Source organism: Drosophila willistoni (assembly GCF_018902025.1).
Source record: "Drosophila willistoni isolate 14030-0811.24 chromosome XR unlocalized genomic scaffold, UCI_dwil_1.1 Seg41, whole genome shotgun sequence".
Lineage (NCBI taxonomy): Eukaryota > Metazoa > Arthropoda > Insecta > Diptera > Drosophilidae > Drosophila > Drosophila willistoni.
Genome location: NW_025814058.1, coordinates 2,720,300 through 2,745,158, shown reverse-complemented (window position 1 = coordinate 2,745,158; position 24,859 = coordinate 2,720,300). Strand labels below are relative to the sequence as shown.

At 34.4% G+C, this 24,859-nt stretch overlaps 1 protein-coding gene across 7 annotated transcripts in view; it reads left to right on the top strand.

Annotated features, from left to right (window-relative positions):
* The first annotated feature begins 2,383 nt into the window (after positions 1 to 2,383).
* Positions 2,384 to 24,859, top strand: part of LOC6643181 (thyrotroph embryonic factor) — a 59,424-nt gene continuing 36,948 nt past the window's right edge. For 2 of the 7 annotated variants that reach the window (XM_023176135.2, XM_023176134.2), the window contains exon 1: positions 2,387 to 2,779. In XM_023176135.2, coding sequence (XP_023031903.1) covers positions 2,677 to 2,779 — 103 coding nt within the window. In that variant the 5' untranslated portion in view covers positions 2,387 to 2,676. Of the gene's footprint in view, positions 2,780 to 24,859 lie in introns of all 7 variants that reach the window. The other 5 variants (XM_023176132.2, XM_023176131.2, XM_023176137.2 and 2 more) reach the window with 5 other exon arrangements.

Below are 24,859 nucleotides of genomic sequence, written 5' to 3'. Positions count from 1 at the left end.
ATAATTTGAATAATTTTTGTTTAAACGGTCGGATGGTCGGTCGGTCGGTTGGTCGGTCGTGTGTTTTGTACTGAGTGTCTCTTCTTCTGACCGCGTGTTTGCTTGCTCCTCTCCTCGCTCTGTGTGTGTGTGCGTGTGCGAGTGTGTTTTATATTTAAGAAAAAAATAAATGACAAAAAAAAAAGACAACACACAAACATAGACTCACACACACACACAGTGGCAAATCAGCTGACTCTTGCGCATTCTCTCGCTCTCCAATAACACACAAAAGTGCATCCTCAAAGTGTAGAGTTTTTCTTTTCTTTCGGTTTCTTTTTTTTCCGTCTTCTAGCCAAAGCTTCCGCATCCTCTTTTCGACCTTTCCCGCACGCGCTCTCTCTTTCACTCGCTCTCTCTCTCTCTCTCCCACTTGTCACATGCGCGCACCCACTAACCAAAAAAAAAAAAAAAAGCCTCACACAAACACACACACACACACACTGAAACGCCACATGAGCAGCAGCACTAGCAACTAGCAGCAGCAATCGAAAACATAGCGCACAGTCGTAGTCAGGCAGCAGCAGCACTAGCAGCGCAGCGTTCGGTGTAGTAAGCTACAAACCTACAAAATACCAACCAAAATATATAAAAAAAAACCAAAAGAAAAAACCTACAACAAAAAGAAATAAGAACAAATATCAAGAAACCAAAAGCGAACGTTGTTAAAAACAAAACACGGATACGCGTTTAATTTAGAAAACAACGAATAATAATACAAAATAATAATACAAGAAGAGGAAGATTCAACTCTCTCGCTCGCACTACTACTACCAATACTACTACCAATCATTACTACTACTACTACAACTACAACTACAACTACAAATACAAACAACAACAACTGACTCCCAAAAAAATCCTCCTGCAAAAAGCAAAGTTAACTGTTCATTGCTTTAAATTAATTGCAAAATATTTGCGCGCGTTTGTGCCTAGTGTATGTGTATTAGTGTATTTTGTTGCCGTTGCTGTTGTTGTTGTTGTTATTATTGTTATTGTTGTTGTTGTTTTTGCTGAGACCTGCTAAGAGCTGTCAACATTTTTCATTGATTTTTTTTTTTGGTGTTATTGTGTGTGTGTGTGTGTGCGTTTTTTTTCTCCTGTTATATTTTTTGGATTTCTACTTCGGTCTTGTCGGTTATTAAGCCGAATGCGTTTCGTCCTTACACCCACACACACGTTACTCAATCTGTATATCTCTTTCTCTCTCCCGACGGTCGGAGCAACCGAATAAACGTCCGCCTGCCCGCCCGCCCTCCCGTTGGCGCTCGCTCGTTCCCTAAAGCAAGCGGCAGTCGTCGTCGTCGTCAGTCTTGCTTTATCTCTCACTGTGTTTGTAAGCCTGCGTGTGCTTGTGCGTGTGCGTGCGCGTGTGTGTGTGTCTGTAGGCCCAAGTGTGCGCTATTGTGTGTGTGTGTGTGAGTCGGTGTAAAAGACTCCAACCAAACACCAACCCACCACCACAACCACCCGAGACCGACCCCACGACCTCCTTCAGAGCCGATCCCCAAAGCCCCGCCATCGCCTGGCCGGCGAAAAACGTAAAGAAATATGCGATATTAGTGCTTTATAACTGTACAATAAAGAAAATTAAACACACACACATATATATATACATACATACATACCTACCTAAACATACAAACATCTATATATGTATATGTGTATATATAGACAATGCAATTGATTTTTTTTTTAGTGCGCCTCTAAGCTAACTACAAATTAACAAATTTAAAAACAAAATACAACAAAAACAAAAAAAGGAAAAATAGATTGACGAAAATCCAAAAAGAACCCCAAAAAATCAACACACAACGCTAAAAAGGAAGAAGGAGCAAACGAAGAAGGAAATTCAGCACTTAATTCAATAAATACCTTAATTAGCCAATGAAACAAACTAAACTAAACTAGAAAAAAAACCTTAGACACAAAAAAAAAACTCCAGAGAAAAAAAAAAATCCACACAAATGTAATTTGTTATTATTAAACTCGCAAAAGTTGTTAAATAAAGTATATATATATATATATATAAAGTAAAATAATAAAAAAAGAAATAAAAACCAAAAAAAAAAACGTTGCAAATTGTTGAATGAATTCGCGGTGCCTTTATTTATAGCCAGCATAAAGTATATATATAAAGTATATATATAAAATATATCTACATATATAGCCAAGCAATATACCTAGAATATCTATATATATATATATATATATAGTAACGGGAATGTGCAATATTTTTTAAATCTAAACAAAACAAAGTTAACTCACAACAAATAACAACCCAAAGCAAATAAATCAAAAATTCAATACAAAATAAGAGTGGATAATATAATACACAAAAAAAACAAAAAAAAAAAAAACAACAAAAAGAAATAAAAACACAAGCAAACAAAACCTAACATTATTTAACTAAAGTGAGTCCGTGTGAGTGTGTATTTTAATTAATTTTTTTTTTTGTTATTGTTCAACCACAAATAATACGAAAAGAAGTTAAAAGTTACAAAAGAAGAAACAAATACAAAGAAGAGAAACACCCTGAGCGATATTTTGCGTAAAAAACAAAAACGCTCAATTGTTTAATTGAATTCATTTCGTGTATAATCACACAAAACTGTTTTACGGTATTTTTATGAAAAAATGAGCGACAGGGAGCGATCGTCCCCAACACTGATCGAAACTGGTTTGAAAAATTTAATCGGCGGCCGTGATGGTAATTATCCATTAATTAGCGGCATAAATGGTAAGTTTTGAAATAACCCAAAAAATAATAATATAATTAATACAATTAGAACAAATTAAATGCCGATGGGGGAACATGACATCTGAATTTTTATTCAATACAAGAAAGAAAGAAAGAACTTTGAGAGAACTTGCCTAAAAATCAAGTCCATAAGGATGGAATTTCTTCTTTTTTTTTTCCCACTCTACATATACATATTTTCATTTGTATATGTTTAGCTGATAGATGACTCTTTAAGAAATCAAGTTTCTTCTTTTTCTTTCACTGGAAAAATTAGTTTCGAGTAGTGTTTATTATAAATACAAATGTATGTGCGCTTGTCTGTGTAAATATTTTATTTTCTTTTCAATTTGTATATTTGTTTCGGGTTGAATTTTGATTGCCAACACATAAATCAATGTGTCTGGGGGCAGATCCTATTCTTGAGCACACTTGAGCTTTTGCGAAGATTACAAATTTCATACAAATACAACAACGACAACGACAACGGCTACGACTATGTGTAGTATGTTTTTCCAGTGCCAAAGTCCAGTTTAGCAAATCAAAAACGACAAAATACCATATACATGCATAGGTAGGTACATATATGTACTTATAAAATGATAAGGTTGGTTATTAACCCATGACAACCAACCCAAGGGCGTTTTTGTATGCCAACTAAACTAGTTAGATTGATTTGTTAAGTTTCATTTAGAAATGTAAACCATGTAAAGTGGAAAACTCCTTTCTATAACATTTTAATGGCGCCTTAAAGTAGGCAATGATTCTTCTTTTACACATTGAATTCGTCTCTTTTATTAAGGTCAGAGTTCCATCTTTAACCAAAGTAGTTACTGGAAAAGTTCAGGATTTGCTTATAGAAAATTGTTAAGGACTTAATCTTTAATTTCTTATATCACCTGATCGATTATATATAAGTACTTAACTAAAGTAATTTAGGGACAATTGCAAAACCACAATCATATTTACTTGAGTGAAATTCCATTTGAAACTATATTTGATTTTATTTTATAACTCATTGAAGAGTGAAAGGTAATGGGAATGGGGATAGGAATAGGAATAGGGATAGGGATGGGTAGGTAAGAGGGTAAGGGTAAAATTCAAATCCATTTTCATACATTATTTCTTTGATTTTCCAAACAATTACACAGCAATGACTCGCTGGCCTTGCATTTATCTTAGTCGAATGAATGAATATTTGCATAAGAAAAGAATTTATGCCCAGCATATGGCTTCAACACACACACACACACATACAGAGAGAGACAGACTGACAAGAGTATATAAATTTTCAATTTAAAAGGCATTTTACCAAATATATGTACATCTATATATATATATATACCACACTCACATCCGTGTGTCTCTGTTCCTATCTGTCTCTGTCTCTCTCTCTCTCTCTCTCTGTCTGTGTGTCTGTCTCTTATTCCATGCCCATCTTTCGGCCTGCAGCTGCAACAAAAGCAAAAAAAAAACCAAACAAAACGTAACCAGAAATCAATAGCATAAAAGCAAAAATGAAATAAGGCACAAAAATGCCAAGAAAATGCCATTAAAAAGTGTCATAATCGGTCAGCATAATGAAAAGTGCTGATGCTAGGGCTACCGATACCCACCCCGCCCCACCCTCGTCTCGCCCAAATTACCTTATAGCCTATTAACCCTACCCCTAGCCACCACCCACCACCCACCACCCAACTCATCGGATGCCCATAGTCCATTCATTGGCCACTTTAAGTTTTGTTGCTTTTCGGCGTCGTTTCATAAATCAATAAGCGGAAACCCAAAAAGCAATCGAAAAAAAAAACAAAAACAAAAAACATACATAAAATACCAAGTAGAAGAAGAAGAAGACATGCAAAGGTAGTGGGGGGCGATTGTGGGGCATAGTCCCCTCCCCCAACACACAAACACACACTATCTCTGTTTCACTCATTCTGTGCTTGCTTTTAATTTATTATAGCATAATTTTTAGAGGCTGTCCTCCTTTTTTTTTGTTTAATAGTTTCGTTTTTTTTGAGTTGCTTATCGTTGTGTGTTCGCTTCCATGTGTGCCCAGTGTGTTAACAAGCATTTGATTACCGCATTAAAGTACAACAACAAGTATAAGTTTATAAAACACGCTAGTTAAATACTGATAAGTCAACTTTAGTGCAAGCTAAATAGACCATTTAGATGGACAGCAGCAGCAGCAGCAGCAGGAGTAGGAGTAGAAGTAGATAGTGGAGAGGGAAAGAAGGGAAATGGTGGCTGGTTGGTTAGTTAGTTGGTTGGTCTGGTTCAGAGGGCTTGAAATCATTTTGCGATAAGCCCAACCGACTGAACATGAATCTACTACATCTACAAGTCTATAGTTAAAGCGCGCGCAGTATTGTATTAGATAAGATTATATATACATATATATATATATATATACAATGAACATACTAGAAACCTCTTCTTCTGATACGACGAAACTCTTACAAATCACATTTTCACATTTCTTTTTTTCTTCTTCTTCTTGAGACATAAATTGCTCTCGAAAGGTTGAGCCATAAAAATGTTGAAGGGCCACCCATCCAAAACTCGAATGAAATCGAATAGGATGTAGTATGTAGTTGTTCCGATTTATATCTATCTATATTGAAGTCTTTTGAGTTGTTTGAACAACATCAAATCGACTCAATCTGGGGATTACAAACAAACAAACTAAACAAACAATTGAACTACCAAATAAAACATAAAAGATTCAAATCTTTTTACCCTTTTCTTTGCCATGATAAAAGTAAATCCGTTTGGAAACTAAGAACAAGAAGTTGTTCAAAAATCTGAATTTACCTTAGTACTCAACGTGAAAATGATTTAAAAGAATGCAAATTCATAGATTTTCGTTTCGTGCCAATTGCCTTTTTGGGTTTAAGGTCTTAATAAAGATAAAAATTTCTTTTTTTGGTTTTTGGTTTTTGTCATATTTCGTGCAGTATTAATGTCAATTTAAATCTAAGCAATCTAATTATTTGTCTCATTTGTTTTCACACATTTTTTTACATGTGTTCATTAAATTGACAAATTGCCAAAGTGAAATGCAAAAAATGTTAATGAAATTTATTTAAATAAATTGGTTTTCCTTGGCAACTGTGATCCTTCATTTTGTGACAAGTCCTTGCCAAACAAAAAGTATATTTCAGACGAGTCCTTAAGTCACATTTGCTTAATACTCTATCTCAGTGTGTGTGTGTGTGTGTGCGAGTTGTATGCTCTATTTTGTTGTGAGAATTATGACCATTAAGTGGCATGTGCTTCATCCGGAATGCATTCCCCTTCCCTTCTGCCCGCCCAACCCATTCGTTGGCCCACAAGTCATATTGATGTGCAATTATATTTTATTCGATTTGCATGTCAAAGTTGTATAAAAACCGGGCAAAATGACAGCTCAAATTGTTTGCCCGAATAAACAACAATCATCTCACACACACACACAAACACACACATACATATAAACAAACATACAATCAGTTCATTTGCCAGGATTGTATTGATTGTAAATTAGCTGCTAATCATACATATATAGAAGTATATATATATATACTTATGTATATATTCCAATGACATAATCGAACGCAGAACGCACATGTGGCGTCAATTGAATGGGATGATAATGAAATGAAAAAAAAAAAAACTAACGGAAAACTGCATTGACAAATTTGATAAGCAAAAGTTCAGATGGTAGGATTACCATGACAACGATTTCCGATTAGATTGTGCCCGTTTATAGATTGAAATGCTTAAGCCTTTCCATCAACCATATTTCACCCCTCCCTCATGCACCCCCATCCACAGTCAAGCCATTAAAAAATTTGCTTCTTCCTTTTGCCAATTAAAAGTTTTTTAATTGAAAATGCAATCAATAATCGACACTTGAATAAACCTTTTCTTTTCCTCTACTTCAACTCTGCAAAAGTCAAAGTGAAAGAAAAAGTGAAAGATTGTGAAAAGGTTTTTAAACTGCGAAAAGAATTGTAATGAAAAGAATGAAAAGAAAGTTGCAAACAATTTTTCTACTTTTCTGCAATTGAAAAACAAAAAAAAAAAAAAATGAAAAGTTCAAGAAATAAAACCTTGTGTCTTCTATAAATTATTAATATATTAATATTATCATTAAATAAGACAAAATAATGAAAAGATTTGAAAAAGTTATCTATAGAGAATTTGAGAATAATCCATGGGAAGCACTGTCTAAAATTTAATATTTAAGTTGACATTCTGATTGTGAAGACTAAATGACATGAGTCAAAGGAGTTGTTTAGGTCTAGTATTATTTTTGGACTAGTCTAAGATGAGATTAGAATAGAACTATTAAATTGGTTTTGAAAAGATTTTAGTTGCTAAGGCAATCTTTTCTATTCTGTCAAGCAAATTAAGTATCATATTACAAACATACTAAAGAGTATATATTAATAACATAATATAATTGTAAAGGATAAAAATATTTCGAAAACTTGCAAACTGGACTAATAAAAAGCTTAAAAAAAGACAACAAGAAGCCACTGCAAAAAATTGTACATAAATTTCAAAAGCTAAATAGCCTCACATGTCGTATACTTAATTTTGACTATAAAACATTTCATAATTAGTTGCGGTGGACAAAAACAGAAAAATACCAAATATAATTTAAACAAAAATTGTTTGACTACAAGAAAAAAAAAAAAAAATTTTACTGAAAATGTGGCAACAAAGTGTGAAAATATTTTCATAAATTTAAACAGAGGAGAAAGCGACAACAGCAACAATAATTTGCACCAAAAATACAAGAAAAAAATGAATAAAAAAAAAATTGTATATGAAGAAAAACCCGAAAAAGTGCAGGCGAAGCGTGTGAATTTGTCATGGCAAGCAGCAGCAGCGCAGCAACAACAACAGCAGCAGCTGGTGGTCATTTTTTGTTTCACTCTAAAATGCGGTCAAATTGGCAATTTTTAGAACACAAACACTGACAACAAATAAAAATTGTTTAATCAATGTCCCAGAACCGAAATGAGCGGAACCAGGCGAAAAACTCAAACTCTTTAAAAACAAAACAACAAGCGAAACAAAAAAAATTCAAGCAATGAAAGAGAAAAAAAAGCAAACAAAAAAAAATAACGACAAGGACGTTAGCGACAGAGACAAGAGGCAAAGAGAGAGAGAGAGAGGGAGAGAAAGAGAGGAGATCCCAAAAGAAAGCACAGAAAACTAACTCAAATTAAGGTTAAATACCACAAAGTGAGCTCAAACACACACACACACACAAACGCTCACACACACACACACACACACACACACACGTTTATATATTTGGCTACATATACAACTAAACCTGGATAAAAGTTCAAATCCCTAAAAAAAAAAAAGAAAATAAACCTGAAGGCGCCTGTAAGCAGGCAACACATTTTGGCATTTCCTTGCTGCTTGCCGCTTGCTACGTGTTTTCGCTTTTGCTTTGCTTTTTTTTGTTCTTGTTGTTTCTCTGTTTCTGTTTTTGTATTTTGTCGATTGGTAGGCAAAAGGCGAGGCAAGGCAAGGAGGCGTTGCCAGTAGTTGGAGAATTCAAAGTTGTTGGCAAAATGATGGACACCCCCAACCGTTGCATTCGCCAAAAATTCTTCCCCCTCACCTTGCCCTCCTCTGCCTCCACTGCCTTTGCCTTTGTCTTCTGGTGTTCTGCAGGAAGTGGCAAACAGTCACGAAACACTAAAAATAACAATAACAACTAGATGAAGTAGAGGAAGAACCAAAGAAACGGAAGTAGAAGGGGGAGGGTGGGGGTGTGGGTATAATGGGGAAACGAAAAGTCGTCCCCAACATTAATAACAAAATCCATAAATGAAATAATGTTGACTTCATTTTGTTTGCTGCGTGATGACGTCAAAAAAAAAAAGCACACACAAAACGGAAGAAGCGGGAGGAAACAAAAAATCAAATGTTGCCTAAAAAATCGAAATGGCAACATTTAGAAATACTTTTAGTGAACTTTCGTCCTTTTTTTTTGTGCTTAGCCACCGCCACCGCCTGCTACCTCGCTCACTCACTCGCTTTCTCTCCCTCTCTCTCTCTCTCTCTCTCTCTCTCTCTCTCTCTCTCGCTCTCTCCAAACAACAATTCATTGTACCAACCGACCACCCACTCGAAATCGTAGACAAAAGACCCGGAGACCTACATAAAAGTCAGATTTTTGTTACGTTTTGGAATGCTCTTTTCTTTTCTTTTACTTTTTTTTTTTTGTGTTCATATGCCATGCTTCTTTTCTGTTGTTGTTGTTCTTGTTGTTGTTATTGTTGTTGCTGTTGTTGAACATGTGTTGGTTGTAAACAGGAAGCCGAAACGAAACGGAACGCAAAACGACGAAAGGCTACGAAACCATACGAAGAGTCCTTTTTCCATACACAAAGCATACCAAAAAGCAAAGAAAAAAAACAACAAAATTGTTTTGCCAAGCGAAACATCGTCGTATATTGGCGAAAGGCGACAAACGAGAGAGACCGACCGAGCCAGAGAGACAGAGAGAGAGAGAGAGAGAGAGAGAGAGAGATGCGGTAGGGAAGGACGTTGGCAACCTACGAACAAATGTTGCAAATGTCAAAGTAGCAAAAACCCGGAAATTCGAAGGACATGTTCGAAATATAACGCCCACACATATAAACCGAACGCCCACAATGCTGGAGAGAAGCACACACACACACACACACATACAGATGGAAAGCGAGAGAGAGAGGGAAATGAGAGCAAGTCTACAAATTGAGATAGAGAGAGAGATTTTTGCGCAGTTGGCAATAGAGAGATACCAAATATGGGAGACTTTTTTTGTTCTCTTCCTATCTTGTTCGCGTGTTTCTCTGGCTCTCTCCATTTGTCTTTTGTTTTTATTGTTATGGTACCGGCACACACACACACACACACATGCACAGCACAAATGTGTTCTTTCTTTGTATATGTAAGTCAATTTTAAGCATCGCTCTAAGCCAAGTTTACGTAGAGACACAGTCTTATTCCCCTTCCCCTCTTTACATTCCTTTTCGTTGGCTGCATTACCGCTTGCTCTCTTTCTCTCTCTCTCTCTCTCTCTCTCTGTTTCTCGCTATTTATCTCTCTTCTCCTTTGCTGGCAGCGCGTGCTTCAATTATTAACCAACTTTTAGTTTCGATCACGAGTTTTAGTTTAACAACGACGAAAATTGCTTGTTCAGCTCACATTTTGTTGTAGTTTTTGCTTGTTGGTTTTTTTTTTTTTATGTTGTGCAAATTTCCATCACTTAGCAGGTATTACGTTTTCACGTTTCCTCTACCGCCCCTCCCTTCCCTCCCCTGCCCTTCATTTGGTGTTTATTAGTGCAATATTAACATGACAATATTAACTATTTGAGTTCTTCTATTTTGTGCTTCTCCTACAACTTTTGCTGTGATGAAATTAGTTGTTAAGATAAGTCAAGGTAAAAACTGGCAGTAGCATCTTTTAATCTTTTAAGTAGCAAATGAGAAGGAAAAAACAAAAAAAAATATTAGTTAGGGACAGTGGAGAGAGCAGTAAGCCGGAGAAAGAGAGAGAGAGAGAGAGAGGGAGAGGGAGGGGGAGGAGGGACAAGAGATTTCATTGTTTTCTTCTGGCTAATAAGAATTAAAGGTAGCCCTTGTTCTCTCTCTCTATCTCTCCCTCTCTTGCTGTCTGTTTGTTTGTTTGTTTACGGGGCGTATGAGCAATATTTGCTTTCAATAGGCGCTTTAAGTTTTGACAAATTAGTTTGGCCTAATTTTTTTTTTGATAAAATTTAATGCAATTAAAATAATTTGTACACAAAACAAGTTTAATTTGTTAGTGTTTTCAATTAGAGAGATTTAAATGAAATGAAACAAAGTTTTCTCTCTCTCACACACACACACACACACTCTCTTTTGAATATTAAAATACAATTATTATTATCAAATCACATCACTTAAAATGAAATCAACATTCTATATACTATTTAAAGTTTATATTATTTAAACATAAAATTGTGAAAATGAAATCTTTCCTAATCTTTAGGGCTATTATATATCACTATAGCAAATAGATCGCTTATGAGATGAAATTCAAAGTTTCTAGTCTAATTGATGGAGAAGGTCTTTAAATTAATTGTGTTATTTTGCTATTTAAATGTAGTGTGAAATTATTTGATTCTGTAATCAGCAGTTCAAATGTTCAAATCAACAACCAAAACTCAATAATCGAAAACATAATCAAAAAACATTGCTGACGTAGTTTTGGTTCAAGTCAATAATTGGGCGCACTATATAATCGTAATGATTATCATTATAATCATGATCGGGCTGGGTGATGAGCATTGGCTATATACTAAGTAACACACAGTCTCTCTCGCTCTCTCTCTCTCTCTCTCTCTCTCTCTCTCTTTCTATCTCTCTGTCTTTGTTTTCTTTTGTTTTTTGTTTAAATAAACATTTTCTAGAGCAATTTGATTGTTGTTGTTGTTGTTGTTGCTCTGCTATTTTAATGCATTCATTTAAATTTAGCTAAAGTGCAACTACAAGTAATTGCAATTTGGAATACATTTTCATCCTTTTTTTTTTTGCTGTGTTGTGTGTGTGTGTGTGTGTGTGTGGAAAACCATTCAGTATTCTGTGTGTTTTTCGAAACATCAAGAAAATACCGACAGACCAACCCACTGAGTGACTGACTGACTGACGGACTGACCGACCCCCACGCAGCTAGTTTACCTTTAATTTTTATTCATTTCATTTTCAATTTTAAGTTTTTAGCTTTCTGTTTTCATTTTCGTTTTGTTGTGTATAATTCTCTAGTGTTCTCTATGTATATCTCTGCAAAAGATTTGTGTCTGTGTGTGTGTGTGTGTGTGTGCTTTTGGGATGATTCTGGCATTTATGGCTACATCTTTATATGTACAGATGTATCTCTCTTTCACTATATATATATATATATATGTATATATAAATATATCTATTTTTTGGCTGACGCAATTATCGATTGTTTTTCTAGTATTTTTTTTAAATAGTTTTCTTTTGTGTGTGTGTGTTTTTTTTTTGTTTTTTGCGGGGTTTATTTATATTTTATATGTTGCCAACTGTGACCAACACATCGAGTGAGCCAATTGATAAGCCATTTTGCAATTTGGCCTTAATTGTTAAAAACGGCTACGACAAACCACACACACACACGCCAATACATAGACATGAGCAAAAAAATGCGAAAATTTTGGTTATTTTCTACTCTTTTTTTTTATTTTGCTTTCTGTTAGACAAATTAAAATTGTTGCCTTGAGCACAGGAAATCGACTTTAATAAAGTTTTCGTTTTCTTTTCTTTTTGGCCAACTGATAGAGAAGCGTGCAACGAACGGAGGCGTCCATTTAGAAAGAGGCTTTCACATGTCGTTATCATGGATATATGTAGACGGGGAAAAAGTGAATGCAAAGACCGACTTTGATATACTCGTTTACAATCAAATCAACTCAAACGCAACTAAAATCAAACAAAATTCCAACTACTTTTAAACGAAGCACAAAAAAAATCTTAAGAATTGAGGAAAATTTTACTCAAAGAAACTTGCATAGACTTAATGTACTCAGTGCTACTCTATCAGTAATGGGTAAAATTTGCAATTGATTTGAAGAGTTTAATAACAGGGGAGGTTATGCGAAATTCTTAGAAAAAGTATACATACTTACCTGTTAGTCAATGGTTTATAGCTTTCCATAGATTAGATCTTTTTCATAGTGGCGTACGGTGCACATTCTTCCCTCATTCACCCCCGGCCTCTTCCACCCCCTTTACTCCAATTACGCACTTAATGAATATCTCTTTATAAATTTGTTTATTTGTTCGTTTGTCAATTTTGGCCAGGAAGAGACTTTATTGTCATTTTGCTGGCTTAACCATATAAAAGCAATTATCGTAAAAGCAACAAATATTGAACGTATGAGTGAGTAAGAGGAAGAAAATGCAAATAATCAAAAATGTTTATCACAAAAAACTTCAATTTGGTTGTCAATATGAAAACAAATGACACCGAAATGAGTTTATATCATATTCGATCTTTCGATTGGCATCAGATGGCCTAAAGTATTCGAAAATACTGTGATCTATTTCAGAGTTAATATGTTTATGATTGGATTTCAGTCAAAGGTATTGCAAAAGGGTATGCAAAATTCGTTTTTATACCATTTTGCTTTTCATTATTGCTTGCTAATGCAATTTGGCAGACATTTAATCGGCGCTTTTCTTGTGGCTCCTTTTTTAAATTTGTATATAAATATACAGATATCGATACTATAAACAATGGATTATAGTTTTAATAATTTGTACTTGTTGTTGCTTAAAACAATGGCCAGACTGGCGTCAGCTTTAACTATATGAGGGCAATGTGGCGAATCCGACAAAAAGGGGGTTGAGGGAACCGAGGATGGGGTACTTTTGTGCGTGTCTGGTTCGAACAACAACAACAAAAACAGCAATAACAAACATAACCAAAAACAATAAATTCAGGAAATTGAATTTCAATTACTAATTGTTGTTATTATTATAGCCAGACACCCCTTGCCGATATTTTCATGGCTAAAGTTTTTGCCTAAAAGGAGGTACATTTTTTAATTTACAAAATGCCCCAAGTAAATTCTGCTAGTGGATATTAGTGGATAGAGTTCAATCAGTTGAGTACAAACATATACTTAAAGAGTCTATAAATATTATCCATTGTCATTTTGATATATGTAGGTCATAATTTTGTTCATTTTGGCGTTTTGCAAATCGTTCTTAGATAATGTTTGACCAGTTTCTAAGGTAAAATATGACTTTTGGGAAGAGAAATTTCTGTGTCGTTTCTCAGAGTTTAAAGGAATATGAAAATTAAAGAATACATTTATAATTTTAGTAACCAATCTCTTGTTTTATCTCAACATATAAATATATATTCTACAACCTTCCAAATAAGGATGTAATTTCAAAGTCAAGTAACGCATTTATGTTTATTTAACTACCAGTTTCGAGATTATTTGCCATAAAATGGTTTATAATTATATATAGAAATCACATCTTTAATATTCTTTTCAAACTGTATCAAAAATTGGTTGTTAAAAAGAAATAAATAAATTAAGCGTTTGGCATATCAATGTGTAGTAAAAGTAGTATTTGAGAAATATTTAACTACAGTAGAATCCGTTTATACCGACTCCGTCCGGTTATAGCGACTAAACTTCTATGAGTGATTGGTTGATCCTAATACAAACTTATATGAAAGGGCCTCCGGTTAGTACGTCTTCCGGATCCCTTGAGCGTCGGTTTAACCGGATTTTATTGTAGAATGTACTGTATTTATGTATATTTACAATCATTTACAAGATTTGTTTTAAAATTGGAAACTTTGTATTGGGAACTTGTATTAATTTTTAAAATACATAAGTACCTTAAATACAAAAATAAACCCTAGAAATACCGAAATCTAAAAAACTTCATCCTTTGCAGAGTGATATAGTAATTTATTTAAAACATCTTAGAACTCTGCGTAGAATCCGACCCGTAAATTGTTCCTCCAAATGTATCTATATATAAACATACATAAAACACTCTCTCAAACAATTGACATTAAAAATGTGCTATATAATTGAATATAATAAAAAGGAACTTTCAGCTAGTATATCTTTCCTTTAAAGCTCACAAATTTTCGCCAACTTCTTCTTTTGATTTGGAGAGGGTAATTTATTCGAACATTGCAATAAATTTCGTTTTCCACCCCAGGGTGGCCAGCTAGTAAAGTGTATAATATGATTTTCTATTTATATTGATTTTCGATCCGTGTTGAAAAATGTGTAATTTTAACCCTCTTCTTTCTTTGGTGGTTAAAAATAATTGCATTTAACCCATTTTCAGTATAAAACCATTAAGCCATCCTTACTCAAAAGTGTCATTAGTATGGTAGAGAGGAAGAGGGGTGGGGTGGGGGCAGAGAGCGTAGGGAATTGCTAGGTTGTAATTTTTTGTTGCTTTACATTTTTTTACATGTGTGTGTGTGTGTGTGTATATATATAGGTATGTTCCCAGCTGTCAAAATGTCATTAGCTATAGAATTTCTCTTTTCTCTTTTGGTTGTTTTTGCTGTTTTTTTGTTTTTTTTGTTTTGTGTATGTCCCATGAATAAACCAAGAATAGAGGAGTAGGAAATGAAAATATTAAATTATTGATGAGTTTATAACGAAGGCAAATTGAGCTTTAATTTGTGTGTGCAGGTCGTTCAGGAGTAGATGGGATGACCTGTCAAAGGAAAAGTGTGCGTGACTTGTTCGAAACATTGTAAACCACAATTGACAAATGGTCAGGCAGATATAGATAGTAAAAGAGAGAGAGAGACACAGAGAGGGGATCAAATCTAGTTATATATGCTAGAGTAAAAGGGAGACAGAGCGAAAGGCAGATAAACAAACAAACAAGCAAACAAACAAGAGAAAGCTTAGTCATGGGCCAACAAGCAGAACCACAAATAGTTGCCATTAAGTAAAAGATTGCACATGACCGGCTGTCATTTGAATATAGATTTCAAAACCCCAAAACCACATACATACATATACAGATATGCCCCCTACAGACACACAGACACACCCCCCTTGATGTTTATGAATAATATATAAATGAATATGATTCAAAGAGAATCCCTTTCTCCTTAAGAATGAATTCAATTGAAATATTTAAATTCTCAAATTATTAGCAATCGAAAATATTTCTTTGCGACATTTTGCATTCATTATATGGATAGTTTCTCAAAGAGTGGGGGGGGGGGGGGGGGGGGGGGGGGGGGGAGATGGAGAGAAATGGGGTGGGTGGTTCACCCTCTAAGAGGGTGAAGCTTCAACTGATAGTCTGTGTAGTGATTCTGGTGGCTTTTGCAATTAGTTTGGGTTTTGGCTTGCTTATTTGCCATAGATATGTGTATGTATATATGTATGTATGTACGTTTGACATTTTGCCGCCTCCACCACAATTATCTGCTGCTACTTCTCATCTCTTGTCCTCCTCTCTGCCTCCTGCTGTGGCTTCATGTGATTTCTCGTGCTTTTTTGGTTTTTGTCAAATGACATTTCTATTTTCCCCCTTTGGTAACTCATACATAGCCATGATTTTAAAGCTTATTGTGTGTGTGTGTGTGTGTGTGTGTTTGTGTCCCCTTTTCTACCCCACAACAGGCAGTCCCCTTTGAGATCCTCTATGTCTGCCACTAATGTGGCGTACGTTTTTTGGCTAACACTTTATCAAGATGGCAGACGCCTTGGCTCCAAGCCAGCACACAAAACAAAATGCACAAAACGTATACCAAAAGCAAGAAAAAGAGCATCAGAGAAAGCGAGAGAGGGTCAGAATGATTGGAATTAGGTAGGTAGTTGGTAGGTAGACTCTGACTGACTGGCTCTTACTAGGCAGGCTAAGTGGGTGGATGGGCCAACCTTAAGTTAAGCATTAGAACCAGTCGATGGAATGGCTCTCAACTTCAAAAAGTACCAAGTTGTTGGCCTAATTGCTGCAAAAGTCCAATAGCTAAATAAAAATTATGAAATTTTCTACTTAACAGACCAGCTTTGTCCCCCCGCTCCCTCCTCATGCTTTCGCCATCCCTTTTGGCCTATAACTAGATCATTTGGTGTGCCACCCTTTCTTGGCTTTACGCCCTCTTTCACTGATGACTCATCAACTGAAAAGCAAAAATTTGTTTGCTTTGGAAATTTATCTTGGCGCATTTTTCACAAAACACACACACACACACACAAAGCATATATAGAAGTAAATCAGAAAGAAACTCTTAACATTTTCCTTTAATTCTGATACCCTGTATAATTTTGTATATGATATGTTTGATTCAACATCAAGAGCATATAAAGAAACTTTTGTAGGGTATTACAAAGTCGCTATACCCTACAATGTATCTTACTCTCTCTCTCTGCTTGTTTTTTTTGTCACAAAATCAGCGAAAAGAAAGGAAAGAACGGTGTAAGGGGGAAACAATGTTCTCTAACTGTGCGAGTAAAAGAGATAGAGACAGGGAGAAAAGTCACAGAGAGAAGGCGGGTGATGGAGGGAGGGAGGGAGGAAGAGAGGGAGAGAGGTAACGCTTCGCCTAGAGCTGGGCGACAACATGTGCCATTTGTCTTAACCTTCAAGAACATTTAGACGTCATTCATCTCTCATAATTTTTTCGTTTCTATAAAGAAATACAACACGATTTGTTTTTATTTTTCTTTTTGCCATTTTTCCTTCTTGTGCTGTTTTTTTTTTGTTTTTTTTTTTTGCGTTTTCGGCAATTTTCCTCTTCAGTTTTTCTTGAACTTTTGTTGTTGTTGTTGCTTTTGGCATTTTCAGGGCGTTGTTTTGCTTTTGGGTTATCTTTACTCTTTTGGGATTTTTCCACCTCAAACCAAAAATACTAACAAAAGAGAAAACTAAATTGAACTAAAAATGTCGAAATGTACATTTATATCTTTGCTGTACATACATACATATATGTTCATAAAGAGAGAGAGAGAGAGAGAGAGAGACAAAAGATGTAAGTGATTATGCCCTTTATGGATATGTTTTAGAACTTTTGATACCATGTTGACCATGATTAATGCAAAAGAAGTGCTTAAATATCTACCAGAGAAAGTCTAGATCTAATATATGTTCACTTGATTTTCATTTGAAGGTAACAATGGATCTATTTGTGGACCAACAACTATTCAATACCACAAATATCCAAGCGATATTGAACTTTAAGCTTAATAGTTTTGGGGTTTTAGAGGAAATATTCATGGGCTGTGCCCTTTTTTTTTTTTTTTTTCTTTGCCCATGTGCCGGTAAATTTTTGGTTAAAGGCGAAGGCCATAGCCACATATTGCCTCAAACATTGGGCTATGCTTTATGGGTCTAACCGAACCATCGACCCATACCTATCTACCTACCTACCTTACACCCTGTCCCCTCTAGTCCCATTCTCAGGTCTCTTTTCTGCCTCTGCCATAACCATAAAATTTTGGCAGTTTGTTTGCACAGGAGCCTTTTGCGGTGAGGCCAATGCCGTAGCCGCCGACGCCAACGCCGACGCCGACGCCTCAATTCCAGCCCATAATGATAAGATACTACAAATGAATGCATGGGCCGGGCCAAAATGCGGAAACGTAAGCCAAAAAAGAAAAAGCAAGAGATGGCCAAAACAACAACAACAAAAACAACAGTCATATTACCAAATGGAATTTTAATTTTTTAATGCATCAAGTTTTCCATTTTTTTACTCTCTCCCTCTCTCTCTCTCTCTCTGATTTTCGTTTACGACCGCCCCAAAAGGTATGCTTTAAAATTGTCTATTGCAAAACTTTGAGTGAAGAAAAACAAACAAAAACAAAATGAAGAAAATTTCTAAAGAAATTTTCGATGAGAAAAATGTGCTCATAAATCACCGTGTGACGCAGTTCAAATCAAAATTACGTCCATGACAAATATGTTTAACTAATCCGTGCACGAATATAATATATATATATACCTATATATATATATACATATATGTAGGTATAAATACCTACCACAAAAATTTAATATATGCTCGAATAAAAAACATGAATAAATAATTTCATAAAACAAACCCCAACAACAGCAACAACAACGAACAAAATCTCTTTCAAAATTTTTGCTTAAACATAATTCTATATAACAAAAAAAAAATGTATATATAAAAAAAAGTGTGTTTTTTTTTTTATTTTATACCTACTAAACTGCAATAAACTGAAAATGCTTTTCGGTATTTATTTATTTTTATTGTCTTGATTAAAGTCATCATCGTGATGATCATCTATAATAGAGATATGCATATAGATATATGTATATATGTATGTATGTATGTACGTATATATATATAAAGCATTTTGTGGACATTATACAATATGAAAACAGCAAAAAATTAAAGAAAAAAAAAAAAAAAAACAAATGCTTTGCCTTCACCTGGCAGGGGTCCAATAAAAACAAAAACAGTGATGAGTTGGAGGCGTGGGCATTTTATATAGAAAGTGGAAGTGCCAAAATGACAAACAACAACAATAGCAACAACAATAAAAGAAAGAAAAGATTGAAAATGACAACAAAATGATTGTAGAGAGTGTATAAATTAATGGGTTTTTCTTCTGCTCTGGTGTGTGTTTGTGTATATACCTATATATATATATATATAATACCCTATACCAAAAATAATCGAGAGACTAACATATGGTGTAAAAGATTTTTCTTGTCTTTGTTGTTTCCATTCTTCCATCTTGACCCTTAAAGAAAAACATCCTTGAATACTTTTTATAGATTTCTAGAAGAACATAAAACAATTTATAGTTAAAGGGTGTTTGCAATTCGCTGTCTATTTTTATTTCATTGACATTTTATTTGTTATTTAAATAATTTCATTGTGATTCACATTTATATATGTATGAGCATATTATTTACGATTCAGCAACATTCACATGATAGACATCAATCTGTCTAACCTGGTTACAAAGTACATTACACTCCGCCCCTCTTTCCAACCTCCCAGCCCACCCCCCAGCAACTCCCTACATTTGGCCCCGACTCAATGTAATTTTCTCAATTTTTTTCTATTTTTTTTTTTTTTTGAAGTTGTGTAATTTATTGGGGTCATTTGCTTGGGCATAGTACATACACATTTTAGTCGCCAAGTATTCACACCTTATCCATGGATATGAAGTGGCTATGGCTGCTCGTAAATAAAGTTTACGTTCCTATTAGTTTCATTTTTTTTTTTTGCTTCTTCTCCCATTTTTAGCTGGAAAGTGGCCATCGATATGTATGTACTTATGTGTTTGTAGTAGAGTCTGGCGTCGCGTTGTTAGGGCTTATCAGCTGGAATATGGTCTATGTACACACATATTGGAGAGTTTAAATAATAAATAATATTATATGGTTTTATTATATTGAAAGCATATTTATTTTTATTAGCCTCAATTTGTCATACGCGTTGAAAAGGGTAAAAGTAAAAGGTATTCCGATTAAGCATTGAACATTCTTTGCCTAATCTAATCGTTAACTAAATAATTCTTCTTAATAATTTATACCTTACTCTCGGGGCTGGCTGATTGGTTAGCTGTCCAAAAAACTTGGTAAACTTTGTTCCATAAAATTCCATAAATTAATTTCGTTGAGAGCAAATCTATTAAAGTCTTTTTTCTTCTACTTAATATATTTATCTATCTAGCTTTTAATAGAACTTGTCTATAGATCTCTTAACTTTTATTTATTATCTGTAAATTTTGCTAAAGAATGCACAATTCGAATGTCGCTTTAACCAGTTGTGAATTACAAGCATGAGCATGAGTTGGGATGGTAAGGCAGGCGCTTTGTTAAGCTTAGCCAGTTTATTATTAACTTTTAAGACTATAGTTTATAAGTAATAAGTTATATTTGACTCCTTGCACTGTTGAGATCTTATTGTGACATTTAGATTGACTTACCGTCAGTTTTGTCTACGTGTGCTAAAGGTTTACTTCGTTTACTGCGATGTTCTATCCACTTAATCAAAATGTTAAGGTGGCTAGCTTTTCTTGGACAATTTCTGAGTCTTTAACTGGGATTGCCGACATGGCTGATGACCGTAAGGAGCTGCTTACTGTCTATGACAAACATGTCTGTATAGAAAGCTGACTTAAGTAAACTGCTTTGTGGGCATTCCTGTACTTACATAAAATGACTTTAAGACAAGGTAAAGTTAAGCCAGGATCAGTAGTTTCAGACTGTTAAATAAACTTGATGGCCAGAAAACTCAGTTTTGAAATTGAGAAATTCTGTTAACTTCTTTTCTTTAAGTGTCTTAAGTATTTGAGATATGTACTTAACAGAAACCTCTTCTCTAAACCGAAAGCTAAAAGACACATATATTTCATACAGAACATTATAAATATATAATGGTTAAACAATTAACTAGGCAATTTCGTTGATTTTTAATTGTTCGATTTAATTAAGGCTAAAGAGCAATGATCAAGAGATTTCATTACCTTTTCATTAAGATAATTCAGATACAATATTTTAACAGAAGAATATAATGAATTGATCAATCAATTAACTGCTCAGTAGTCATTCGATTGAATAAATCGCCCACTTTTGCGCCCACTTAAATCGTTTAAATTGTCGGATTAAAAGTAGAAGAAAGGAGAATGAAAGAGAGATAGAGAGAGAGAGAGAAAGAGAGAGTGGGGGAAAGAATGGGCAACCAAGCAATTCTTTTTTATTGTTCCGTTTTTTTTTTGCACTTTTTAATTTTTTATTGCCTCGTTTTTCCTTACACTTTGCCACTGTGGCGCACGATGGCCACTAACCGCAACTTAATTGAAATGGAAACCAAATTTTAATGAAGCACCGCACCCCAAAACACATTCCCACCCACCCCAGAGCCCCCCCTTTGAAATCTCTTTCCCAATTTTCCTTGCCAATCAACCCGCCCCACCTCCCTTAGATGCCAAGAAATTGTGAATGAGATTGGATAGGAAAAACATTTTCATTTGCAATTCAGTAGTTTTTTTTTTTGTCGTTTTTTTTTTCTTTGCCATTTTCTTTTTTTGCATATTCTCTTCTCGGTTCTTTCAACATTGTAGTTTCCTTTAAGTGTCTGTGTGTGTGTTTTTTTGCTTTTTTCTGTATATTCACCCCCTTTCTTCTCACATGCCTGAGAACCCTGCCCTCATCTCCCTTTTGGAATTGAAATTACTTTGCAGCTCAATGCTTTCATCAAATGCAACAAAACAAAAAGTAAAAAAAAACAGAAAAAATAGAAAAAAATAAATAGGAAAACAACAATTTACAATTTCTTCTGCACTTTACTTTTTAGTGTCTTTTTATTTTGTCTCTGGGTTAAATGCAAGGCAACAATAAAAATAAATTGAAATAGTTTATTTGGCATCGACTTTTCATATACCCTACAACTAGTCGACTCTCTAAAATTAGAGAGTACATAGATCCTTTTTTTTTTATGTGTGGGTGCTTGAAAAAGTAAAAGTTGTCGTTTTCCTTACCTTTGCTTTAGCAATTAACACAAGAGCGAGGGAAAGAGAGAAAGAGAAAGAGTGAGATGACAAATAAATGTATCGTGTGTGTGTGTGTGTGTGTGTGTATATATGGCAAATATATGTCAATTTGCTTTTTATATTTGATTAGCATGATGAGACACTCAGGTACAAAATAATTGTTGTTTCATCTCTTCTCTCATCCTCTCATCCTTTGCTGTATTTGCTCCTTTTCTATACTTTTCTTCGTTTCCTCACGTTTTGTTTGCCCAACAAATTAAGTCAATTTTGGCAGCTGTTGCCTCCTCTACAATTGTTATTGTTGTTGGTTGGTTCGTTGGTTGTTGGCGGCATAAATTAATGCAATATGTTGTTGCTGTGTTGCCTTTTGCCTTGCCACACTCTCCTCTCACTTAGCAGCAGCATACACACAGTGTTAATTGAATAAAAAGCAAAGAACCAGAGGCAAAATGAGTAAGAGATACATACAAACAAGAAGATGAACAAAAAAAAAAAAAAACGAAAAGAAAAAACTGAAAAAAAAAGAATGTGAATGTGAAATAGTTGAGCACGCTTTTGTGCCTCTTCAAGTGGCTAGCTTGATGCTTCTCTCAGGTGGAGAAGCTTTGCCCCTATGCATCTAATAAACGCAAATTGACTAAGCTCTATGAAAAGATGACAACGAGTAGCATCAAGTAGATGTATGAGGATGATGTGCCCGAGTGGGAAGCAAGGGAATGGGCAACAGAAGGGAGAGAAGAAAGAATGTGTGGCCAGAATAGGGCAGTAGTTGCTCCTTCACCCTCTTTTGCTCTCTCTCTCCCCTCTCGCTGTCTATCTCATAAGCAACCTACCCCATTCTCAGGCACTCGTGACACTTTAATCTTTCTCTCGTATGTATGTAAGGCAGGCAAATACACAATGTACATACTTAGATGTTAGATCATCGTGACAGAAAATTTGTAAGTCATGCTCATAGTATAATAATTGTTAAACATTTACATTTTACGGTTACAAAGTGTCAAATTTGTCACACACATACACAGACATTGTATATAATTTAGATAACAAAAAAAAAAAAAAATGATATCACTTTAAGGGCAAAAAAAAAAAAAGCTTTTGCCTCGCTAGATTTTTCACTCGCAGAAGGAATAGCAAAAAATTGCATTTAAGAAGTCTAGAGGTTAATCTTTTAAAAAGACAGCACAAAAAGTGAAAAGGACGACTGTTTAGCTACTTTAAGAACCGCCAAGTTCTAGCATCAGCAGACCACAACTTCATTGGACTGAATGCTAAAACTAGTTGAGAATTACAACTAAATAAAGCTAAAAAACGTTGGCAAAGCTTACCCATCTTTCAAATTGTATTAAACGATATTCATTGATGAGACCAGACCCGGTATGACACTAGCCTAGGGGTATATGGCTATAATTTTGTAAAGGCAAATCGAAAATTTGAAGACGGGAAGCTAAAACGGCCATTTTGTAGATGAAATTGTGGTTGGAAATCAAAATTTGATCAATTTCAGAGAAAACATCTTGGTTTTATGAGGGGAAATTACCCTCATTTTTCCTTTCGAGGATCCACCACTACAATTTCCCTTATTTTGTTGTTTCTTCTCTCATTTAAACCCTTTTAAAATATTCTGTAAAAAGTCTTTACATATTATACATATTATTGTATGGCAACAGAGCAAAAGATCTTTAAATGTGTTTTCTTCATTTTCCTATTCGCATCCGTTAAGCTCAAAGATCAAGTTTCCGATTTACTTGAATAACTTCTACTTAGCAATAGACTAAAATATTAGTGACGTTTCGGTCGTAAAAAAAAAAACGACAACTCGAAAAGCCATTTTGTGTCAAATTGAAACATTTTGCAAAGATTCTAGTCTATTGCAGGGGAAGCCAAGTTTTAGTTTATCAGTTTAAGCGAAAGATTTAGTGTTAATTAGTTTTCCTTGAACTTGCGTTGAAAAATTGTTTCAAACCTATGTAAAATATTTGAGATATACAACATAAAATGGTTAAATTTTCATTTTTTATTCAAATGGCAGACAATTCTTGCTTACATTAATAACATTTGTTGACTACGAATACCTTGATAAATGTTTATTAAAAAAAAAAAAGTTGGTTAAAGTTTAGTAACTATGTTTTGCTTTTTTTTTTTTAAGTACACCATAAACTTAGTTATCTATTGAATACATATTATGATATTTAATTAATCAAACTTTATATATTAAATTATTGAGAAGGCTTTCTACAACTACTAATTTGTCATTCAAGCATGAATAATTGATATTTTTATTTATGCGGTATGAAAACCCATAATTATAATAATGTTCCATTAATAGAATTAACAGATGTATAAATGAAAAAAAAACCAAAACACACACAATGAGGCATATTTTTTTTAATGATATTACTTGAATTTTTTTCTCACATGATGGCAAATAAATTTATATATATAAACAATTGTGAATGCGTTTATTTATTGTCTGTTTGACTATTTGACTAATATCCCATGAAAATGGTTTTTCTTTTTATTGTTTAATACAATTTTTGTGCATATCATCGTCTGCCTCCTCCCCAAAACCCAAAACCAAACCCCACCCACGACTCGTGGATCCAGGTGGAGGAGGCTGCTGCCCGCCCACCCACACATTTGGCAAACAAAATTTGTATTAATATTCAAAAGATAACATTGATGTTAATATACCCTAACAAATTGCACTTTTTTTTAATATTTAGTTTTAACAAGACTTTTATTTTCCTTTTATTTTTGTTGTAAGTGATTAATTTGTGTATAGAAATTCCTTTCTTTCTTGTGACCAAATGGCAAATAGTTAAGTTAGGGAGGAGAAAACTAATCTATCAAAAGGCATCAAAAGTTCGAGTCGATGGTTATCCATAAAGACACGGACACACACACACACAGGCAAACATACATATGTATGTGAGGTCTGGGCTGGGACGCATATGTCTGAGATATTTTCATATATATAAATATTTTTTTGATAGATGTGGATTTTTCGGGTAACAAAAATGAAAAAA